At 39.3% G+C, this 9,807-nt stretch overlaps 1 protein-coding gene across 1 annotated transcript in view; it reads right to left on the bottom strand.

Moving 5' to 3' along the window:
- LOC107654452 (trinucleotide repeat-containing gene 6A protein-like) overlaps window positions 1–9,807 on the bottom strand; it is a 39,671-nt gene that overhangs the window by 3,274 nt on the left and 26,590 nt on the right. Inside the window, exons 11-23 of the mRNA XM_016441521.1 lie at window positions 8,971–9,123; window positions 8,743–8,874; window positions 7,128–7,265; window positions 6,962–7,033; window positions 6,433–6,871; window positions 5,860–5,997; window positions 5,288–5,449; window positions 5,005–5,145; window positions 4,350–4,457; window positions 4,057–4,266; window positions 3,884–3,951; window positions 2,330–2,469; window positions 11–259 (exon numbers count right to left, since the gene is read on the bottom strand). Of these exons, the coding sequence (XP_016297007.1) occupies window positions 11–259; window positions 2,330–2,469; window positions 3,884–3,951; window positions 4,057–4,266; window positions 4,350–4,457; window positions 5,005–5,145; window positions 5,288–5,449; window positions 5,860–5,997; window positions 6,433–6,871; window positions 6,962–7,033; window positions 7,128–7,265; window positions 8,743–8,874; window positions 8,971–9,123 (2,150 nt within the window). The remainder of the gene's footprint in view (window positions 1–10; window positions 260–2,329; window positions 2,470–3,883; window positions 3,952–4,056; window positions 4,267–4,349; window positions 4,458–5,004; window positions 5,146–5,287; window positions 5,450–5,859; window positions 5,998–6,432; window positions 6,872–6,961; window positions 7,034–7,127; window positions 7,266–8,742; window positions 8,875–8,970; window positions 9,124–9,807) is intronic.

Raw genomic sequence — 9,807 nt, 5'->3', positions numbered from 1 at the left:
GCTGCCCCACAGGCTCGTGGAGTAATTGGGAACGCCCCAGAGAGACGAGCCGTGCAGGTCTCCGCTGCCGTTCCAGTGATTTGGATCAGTGCGGTTTGGGAAGGGGTGGGAACCCTCGATGGATCCGATCCGGTTCTGAGAAGAGCCCAACGTCTGCCAGCTGGGAGAGGCAGTCATTGACTGACCTTGTGCAAAGAAACGATTAATTTCCTCTTCACTAGCAAACTCTGCAAGAATAGTAGTGTTCCCTAAAACACACCTGAGGAGGAAGAGCAGAACCTTTATCAGTATGGTGCCTCACTCACATACAAGTTTTTGTGAACTTCAGAATGGGGTTTCCGGAAATGGCTTTGCACATTATTTCAGGGTTTCGATCGAAAGAGAAAGCAGGCTGATAAACCATTCACTTAACACAGGGGTTTTCAAACTGGGGTTCATGACGCAAAGCCGGGGGGTCCACAAAATAATTTGCTATACCGTTTTTTCCAGACTGCAACTTGCGTTTTTTAATCTTCTGAAACGTGCTATGATTTATATTCCAACGTGACTTATTTAATGCATTAATGTCAAATAAGCAAAGCGTAAACACTTAAAAGCGGGCACTTCAAGGTTTATATAGCTAAATATATTTCTCATGTCTGTTTGACAAGTAGAAAGTATCGCGGAGTTTTTCTTCATTTTAGTAAGAAGTTCACAGATACTAAGACGGAAAGCGCATTTTGTTTGTTTTCTTTATTTTACAAAACCACAATGTTTCACTGTCATTTTGAAGGTAGACAAATAAAAATAGACCGTTTTGAATGATGTCTTGCTCTTATCTGACGGATATCAGATTTTCCCGCTGATATAAGGAATCCAAAGTGTTCACGCTGGCGCCTCCCGCGCGCTCACAACAAATCAGTTCTAGCATTGCAACTTGACATCGCAGCCTCATCATCAGCAAACTAAATGAGACAACTAAACATACAAAAGGTATTTGGTGGCTCAATTTAACTTGTCTGTTGTACAATATATAGGTTTTGCCGGACAGCGTGAGCATCGCCACTCCGTGGGTTTTCCAAAGACTTTTTTTTTTTTTTTGGCACAATTTTTCTCTATCCTCCTTTACCGTTTTTTCCGGACTGCAACTTGCGTTTTTTTATGTTCTGCTATGCATGCTATGATTTATATTCCAATGTGACTTATTTAATGCATTAATGTCACATTTTTTGCATATGTGAAGGATGCTGTTAGTAGATATTCAGACACGAGAGAAGTACAAAGCCATCTTTACACAATAAGTAGCCTAATAGAGCCAACTACGTGATTATGTTTCAGTTTTAGTAAGTAAGTTTAGTTTGTTATGGATATAGCATTTAAAATAAATGTTGTTTGTAATGAACGGCACTATAATAATTTTTTTATACATATATTCATTTATTTTTGTTCTGTTATGAACGCCACTAAATTTAAACGATTTGGAGTAACGATTTGAAGTAAAATTCATGTTAGTGTTTATAAATGTTTTTTTCCCCTAACATTCGTTTTACTTAGACCTATTCAGTATTTAAATTATTTCTGAAAGTAATAGTAAAATGCGACTTACACACCGATGCAACTTATGTTTTGTTTTTTTCCCCCTTGACCTGGTGCAACTTTCCGGAAAATTTAATTATATTATGCTGTAGTATTAAAAAGTACATATACAATGGGGACCATTTGCACCAATAAAACAATCATATTATGTTCATTCCTCCTACCCACATTAAACTTTAGCCTTAAACACTGTTATAATTATGAGGGGGTCCTTGGAAAATCCTCTCCCCTGTAAGGGGTCCCTGGCTCCAAAAAGTTTGAAAACCCCTGACATAAGCATTAACAGATTTTTGTAATGGGGAAAAAAAAGTGTTGTGTTTGTGAAATGATCCGGTCAAGACCCTTAAAGTAATCACTAAGGCTACTATTATATTAATAGAACGTTGAGTTATTTCAAACAAAACTCCTAATCTAAACATTTGATCAGTGCATCCAGAATATTTGATTTCTAAGAATCGGAGTACATGATTAAACTGTATTATGCATATCACCCTAATGCACTGGTTCTCAAACGGGGCTTTTTTAGACCTTAAAATGAACTTGCAGTCTAAAACTGTACATTTACCGAAAATTCTATTTACTGTAATTAAAATCAATCTAGTTATTCCAGAAGTGATCAAGTTATTTATAGCTAATTTTCAAACACTAATTTCCTCTTAAATGGCTTAGTAATTATTAGCTTTGGTAATAACATTTCTGTTCTTTACCCACATTGGGGGGAAAAACAAAGGATAACAAAAAAAGGTGGACTTACATGTGCAGTGACTTCTGGGCTTTTGCCGCCTCCTCCTTAGAGCTGTAGCAGACGACAGCGTTGCCATGGGGAAGGTTCAGATGGAATGTGATCAGTGGACCGTGCTGCATGCACAGAGTTCGCAAGGTGGAGCCATCAATCTGTAAAACACAGGCATGACTTGTTACCCAAGAAATGATTCTGCTGTAGCTTTATATATAAAACAATATGTAGGTTTCTAAATGGAGCCTTTCCTTTAATAACACCCATAAATTACAAAATAGTTATTGCGAGTTGGCCACTGAGAATTACAAACTCTCACAGCTTCATAAAATTAGGGTTAAATCTCTGATGTCACATAGCCTATTTTAACGATGTCCTTATTACCTTTCTGGACCGTGAATGTTTCAGTTGTGTTGCTGTCTATGGAGGGTCAAAGAGCTCTCGGCTTTCATCAAAAATATCTTAATTTATGTTCTGAAGATGAACGAAGACCTTACAGGTTTGGAACGACATGAGGGTGAGTAATTAATGACAGAATTTTCATTTTTGGGGTGAACTATCCCTTTAAAACAAGTTTTGTTTTCCATTCAAACTTATATTGAAAAAAAAAAAAGTATAAATTATTTATCTATTAGTAGGGTTGGGTACCGAAACCCGGTACCAATAGGGCCTTTCGCACCGCGGGAACCTTTTCATAGTACCAGAACTAATTGTGGAACTACCCACTTTTTGGTGTTTTCGCACTGCCGGAACTGGGTGCGATTTTAGTACCGGACTGCCTTTTTCGAGAACCAAATTAGCTCCTACTCCAGAGCAGGGTCTAACCAGCACAACTGGTACTAATCGTGACATAAGTAGACATTGATTGGCCAAATGGGCTACTTTTAAACTGTTGCCATGGGTTGATATTCCCAAGTGGGTTAAAGGTTTGAAATATTGCATAAATTACATTTGACTGAAATGCTTGTATTGAAACATTTTGCATTCTACCAATGTTAAAACTTTCATGGACTTCAACATTAACTGTTCCCTCCTGGTGGAATGACCTGCCCAGCTCAATCCAAGCAGCAGTCCTTAATATTTTCAAGAAACGGCTGAAAACACATCTCTTTCATCTTCATTTGACCCTCTAACTCTAGCACTCTCTATTCTAATGCTACTTCTAATTTTATCTGCTTGTTTTTTTTAATTAAAAAACTTGATCCTCTAACATTTGCACTCTCTATTCTATTTCTATTCTAACTACTTGTTTTATTTATAAAGAAAAAAGAGCCTCTAACACTAGCATTCTCTATTCTTTCTCTGTTCTTTAAGTATCGGTTCAGGCACCGGAACCATTTTTAAAGTATCGATTTGGCACCGGTATCGAAAAAACCCAAACGATACCCGACCCTATCTATTAGCAATTAAGGGTAATTCATAAAACCCTAAATTGCAAAACAGTGTGCCGATAAATAGTTTTACAGTGCATTTTCAATGTGTTTTCTGCTAAAAATGCTGCAAAAATCAGGCAGTGTGAATGCTTAACCTGCTAAAACGAGTCAGTACATTCCAAATCATTAAGCATCTTACCTGAGGTGTGAGGTTTTTGAGAACAAGCCAATTAGTTCTCCCTGAGCTGCTGTCACCCCAGCTGGAACCTGCGGACAATGATCATTTCAAGTCTCTCTCGTTTCTTTAAACGCAACATCTATTTACACTATTAATAGAGTTTATGTAGGTGAAAGGGAATATAACTGACTAACCAGAGTTGAATCTGGATTCAGAGCTACCCCAGCCTGCCAGTCTCAGAGAGCTGTTGTCCCAAGATGAGGGCTGTTTCTGGCCAGTCAGGCCAGGCGGGGGGCGTGACGGAGCAGAGATACCTTTTGAGGGGAGAGGAACCTTCCACAACTCATGAGCCAAAGAGGTGTTGGTGACTGTACCAGGAGACCATTTGGAGTCACTGTTTCTGGCTGCAGGGAAGAAAAAAGATCAAGTTAAAGGTGTATGAGGGTCACAAGCCTGCGTGGCTATGCCGAAATAACTGCCCACCAACCTGAAGTGCTTTGTGCTGTACTGCTGAGGGAACTATTGTGATTGGAGGCACGAATGGATGTCCAGGCACTATTTGAAGGCAGCGTGGTGGTAAGTGATGAGGATGGCCCTGGAAGAACAGAAAAAAATTAATTGACAGAAACACTAATACATACAAATCTGCAAATCACACTACAATTTTAACATCTGGGGTCAGAAGATTTTTGTTGTGATGCCTCTGAAAGAAATCTCTTCTTGAAAGAAGTCTGCATTTAAATATAATAATAATAGAAATATTGTGAAAATGTATTAATGTAATGTAATGTAACTTGTCTATTTTAATAGATTTTAAAATGTAATTTAATCCTGTGATGGCAAAGCTGAATGTCACCCAATCCTTCATAAATCATTCTAATATGCTGATTTTGTCCACAACAATAATAATAAAAAAATCTTATCAATATTGAAAACAGTTGCTTTTTTTTTTTTTGTGGACACAGCAACAATTTTTTACAGGACTCTTTGATGAATACAAAGTTCAAAAGAACAGAATTTATTAATTTTTTAAATTTAAAAGCCTTTTCATTTTGTCAATTTGATGCATCCTTGCTGAAGAAAAAAAAAACACTTTTGAACAGCAGTGTATACTTATATAGCTGGTACAACAGATTGCTTACCATTGTTCCTGTCCCTGAGGTGATCAACATCCCGGACTGTATTAATGGAGAGATTATTAATCACACTGCCAGGAGTGACAAATGGGTCAGTTTCAGGATCAATGTTTGGATATCCTTTCCAAGGCTCACCAGGACGGAACTCTGCCAAACAAACAAGACACAGTGTCATTTATGCTACAATGGCACAGCGACAAGCTCGACCATCTGAGCTACTCTGTAATATTTTGTTTCAATGCAATTGATTGGAACAAGTAAAGCATTTATGAAGCGAATGGGACCGAACCTGGTGGCCAGTTGACATTGGTGGAACCATGAGGTGATTTGGCACGGCTGGGCCAGCCATCTCCCACAGAGCCAGGAGGACTGATGGGAGCGTTACTGGCATTGATGAAGTCATATGGACCAAAGGGTGAGTCTTCAAGCCTCAGGCCAGATGTTATAGCACCTATAGTAAAATCATATCCATCAGACTTTTTTGCACACTTTCAAAACTGCATATGAAAAACATTTTTTGTTGAGATGACACAATTATGACAAAAATATTGGTGATTATTTCCTTTGATATTGTATTCATTATTAAATAGAATTTTAATTTTTTTGTGTAGGTCAACTGCAAAGCATTCTTTATCTACACATCCAAAACTCACTTGACTGCTGTTTTATACATCAGATAACCAATGCTACCTAAACAGTCAACTTCACACTCTAAATAAATATCAGCAATAGATAAATAAATATAATTAACAATTAATCAATGTGTCAATTAATCACAGCTGTTGTAAAAATCTTTAAATATTAACAGTGTAGCCCTAAAACTGACTACCAAAAAAGGAATAAAAAAAAGAGGAAGCCTACCAGATTTGCTGGGGTTTTGATCAAGTGGCGAGTTAACGGAAATGTCCATGGCAGTCCACTTCTTCAGACGGGACTGTGGCTCCTTAAAACCAACACTGCCAATGTCGAGGTTGCTTACATTCAAGTTTGAGTTCAAACCTAGAGGAATACAAAAAACAAACAAAAAATTAAATCAGTCCACTCAGTATTTTTTCTCATTAAAGACTTGATAAAGAGTACTTCTAAATAATTTATTTTGGAGACAGCGTCACAAGTCAACACAATGTCCATGCCACTATGGCAGTCGCAACAACGCAACCAACAAAAAATTACTGAGTGCACAATAAAACATGGGAATATATATGGAAGGGGAGACAAGCACAAACAAAGTAAAACAACCTTACTGTTGTCAAGCGGCAGAAATTATGAGTAGAAGCACCATACGTATGCCAGCCAAACATTAGATTTCCAATCAAATAATAAGGGTCTGAACTCCAAAGGTTTTGCAACATAGCATGGTTTTCTTTTCCCTCAAATACAAAATGCAAGAGGAAATTTTGCTGGGGACAACAAAATAGATAAGACTGTATTCACCTCTTGCTGGCAGAGAGCTGCTGTCAGGACAGAAGTTCTTTCCTACCCGAGGGTTGATGGGAGAGCCTGGCACCATGTGGCCATTGCTCAGAGGTGGGGCTAGGAGGCTATGACTTTGACTAATGCCAGCTGGCTGATAGCCTGACATGTCAGAGGCAAACATCGTGTTGGGCTTGGCAGCTTGGTGCAACAAAGAGTCAGTCTGGCCTACATTAAGATGGGGAGGACACCCACCTAAAGGGAAATTACTGAACGAGCTCAGGGAACTTTGTTCTTTCTGCAGGTCGCAGGCATTGGGGGACATGAAGTTCTCCATATAGGACTTGAGGCTGGGCTGGTGCAGCGAGGGTGGCTGAGGGGAAGTCTGCTGCTTCATCAGTGAGGGATCGAGATGGCGGGGAGGCTGGATCATCTGCTGGGACGGACCCAGACCACGACTCTACACGTCATCACAAATGGAAAATGTCACGTCAAACGAGCCAAGACAGAAGAAAACGGAACACATAAATGGGTCTAAGAGATCACAAACCTGTTCCTGTTGCTGGCGGCTGTTAACAGGCATGGCCCTCTGGCTTTGCGCTTTTTGCTGCAAAAGGAGACGCTGGGACGGGGGGAAAAAAAGGGTAAGTTTTAAGTATGACAGGGAACGGGGTAACTTATCACTTTTAGGCTGGTACTAGCAACAAGATCAACACCTGTAACTGATTAATCTGAGAAAGCTGAGACAGTTGGTTGAGTTGGGACAGCTGGTTTAACATAGCCACCTGCTGTGGGCCAAACAGAGGGTTCAGACCTCCATTATTGGGAGAGTACTTCAACAGGGGTGGCGGGACCTGGGGGAAAAAAAAGGTACACATTTGTTATGAACCTTGTTATAAAAAAATACATAACATTGATCAATTAATAAAAAAAATATACTAAACTGAGAATATTTATTTGAATATTTATTTATTATACATATTATATAGATAGTGTGTATTCAAATATTAGTATTATATTAATGTAATAATAAAAAATTAAGTAATATATTAAAGAGGTCATATGATGCTGCTAAAAAGAACATTATTTTGTGTATTTGGTGTACACCAAGAGCTTGTAACACTCCAAAGAGAAAGGAAAAATTTAAATCGCATCATATGACCCCTTTAATTAATTCAATATAATATTTATTTAATATAATATGTATTTCTTAGTGGATAGTGGAGCCGCAACAGTGAGACCCTCAATACTTTTAAGTAGGACTGCAAAATTAATCTGAATCAAACAAAAATAGTGATATGGTTGTTATATCATGACAGATATAAAATATGGCACTGTGTTTTTACATGTGAGCAGCTCATGGTCCGGTGTTTTTAGAATTTCAGAGAAACTCATAATACACCGCAAACCTGGGACTAGAGACCTGCACTCCCGCGGGAGTACCGCGTCCTCAAAGCAACCTCTAGAGGACGCAGTTCGAAGTTCCCTCGGAAGGGAACGTCTCAGGTTATGTATGTAACCATGGTTCCCTGAGAAGGGAATGAGACACTGCATCCTCTAGTTTACTGCTCGTTTAAGGTAGAGACCCAACGCAACAGGGTGCGGCGCGGGACAACTCTTGATGGGCGAGTGCGGGTGGGAAGAGACTTGTGTGTGTGCGGGATGCGTGAGAATAAAATGATTCGCAAAATAGAAATGATCTAAACAAAGTGTCTAAAACATATAAATTGTTATTTATCTGTTGCACTAAAGCAAAAAGAACAACTAATATTAACATTAAAATGATTAACGCGCAAGCTAGACGTAGCCTAGTGTCCATTTATAATGTAGCCAATCACAGACTCAGCTGTTGATTTCTTGAATGTCGCGGGCGGGAGCGAGACCAGATAAGATATATTTTTGCGGGAGCGGGACAGAATCTTGCGGGAACGGGCGGGAGCGGGACTGAAAAATCCGTCCCGCGCAGGTCTCTACCTGGGACGAGTTGCATAAGAATAGCCACTATGTTAAGACCTAGTTAAGAACTAGTCTGACCAACAAGCAGTTAGTCAATGGGTAATCTGCATTTTTGGATTCAAATTTGGCAAGTCTACTTTTTCTGTAACAAAGAAAAAAATAAGATGACTAGCCTCACTTGTAAGACTAGCCTAAGGCCACTGGAGTTTTGTAAACTGCATTTTAAAATACACATCACAATTTTTCTCAGGAGAAAAAAAAGGCCTTGAGTTACACTTTGGAAATTCCCTGATATTCCCAAGGCCTTGGGAACCCTGTACACCACACATCTTCATCTTACAGTCAGCAGGGATTTAAAAACCCAAGTGGCATTACCTGAGAGGGAAGTAGCGGAGGAGGCACTTGGTTGCGTAGACTGGACTGAGCGGAGTTCAGAGGTTGTGCTGGAGGCTGCTGAGCATTCCGGCCTTGTGCTGCTACATTACCGACACCGTACATGTTTACATTCTGAGAAGAAACGTAACACCCCACATGTAAATGAGCATCCGGCAATCCAGTGCATTCACACCTTCAGCACACAAGGAGCAGCATGCACTAACTCACCTGCCTAACAGAGGCAGAGTTTGGATGGTGAGGCAAGCTGCACTGGTTTGGCAGTGCCTTATTTGTTGGGGAAAAGCTGATATTCTGCATGGAAGTGATCTGTGAGTTTTGGGACTCCTCTGTTACAGAGCTATCATATACAGGCAGTGAAAGCTGAAGCACGACCACAGGCCAAGCAGCGAGAGGAGCAGGACGCAGAGCACAACAGCAGTGAGGAATTGGACAAAGACCAGAAGGAACACCAGGCCACCCGAGAAAGACACATCAACAGCCACAGAAAAGGAGAGAGAAAGGCTATGTTAGCATCCTCTTTGGCATGTTTTAGCAACTGGAGTGCTTTCTTCAATTTTAGTAAGTTAGGGAGGCAATGGGAAAATTGGGATCAGAAGAAAGACTACGACTACTGAAAGAGTTGCTTCTAAATACCCCATGAAATCAGCTGTAGCATTTCAATACATATAACCTTAGATCTAACAGACATGGTCTTATGCAGTGGTTATATATACGGTGCCCAGTAGGGGCCTCAGCAAATTTCCAATGGTGCCCTCAGGAGGACTGAAATGTTTTTAAAAGACGACAAAATAAGCTTAAAAATAAGGTAATACAACTTAATTCACTCCCTTAATAACCGTTTAATTTGAAGATCTTAACTTCAGGAATACTGAAATTTAATTTTAATTAGAATTATTAGGTTATTTACTAATTGTAATCCATGGACACTCCTAGTTTCTGTAAATTAGAAAATGTGTTTTTAAAACGATATTAATTATAGCAGATTTTCCCAGAGGAAATATAATTCATTATGGACAAAGGAGGACAGAGTAAAAAAAAAAAAAA

This window comes from Sinocyclocheilus anshuiensis, unplaced genomic scaffold (genome assembly GCF_001515605.1).
Source record: "Sinocyclocheilus anshuiensis isolate Anshui unplaced genomic scaffold, SAMN03320099.WGS_v1.1 scaffold419, whole genome shotgun sequence".
Classification (NCBI taxonomy): domain Eukaryota; kingdom Metazoa; phylum Chordata; class Actinopteri; order Cypriniformes; family Cyprinidae; genus Sinocyclocheilus; species Sinocyclocheilus anshuiensis.
This window is presented reverse-complemented; position numbering and strand designations above follow the sequence as displayed.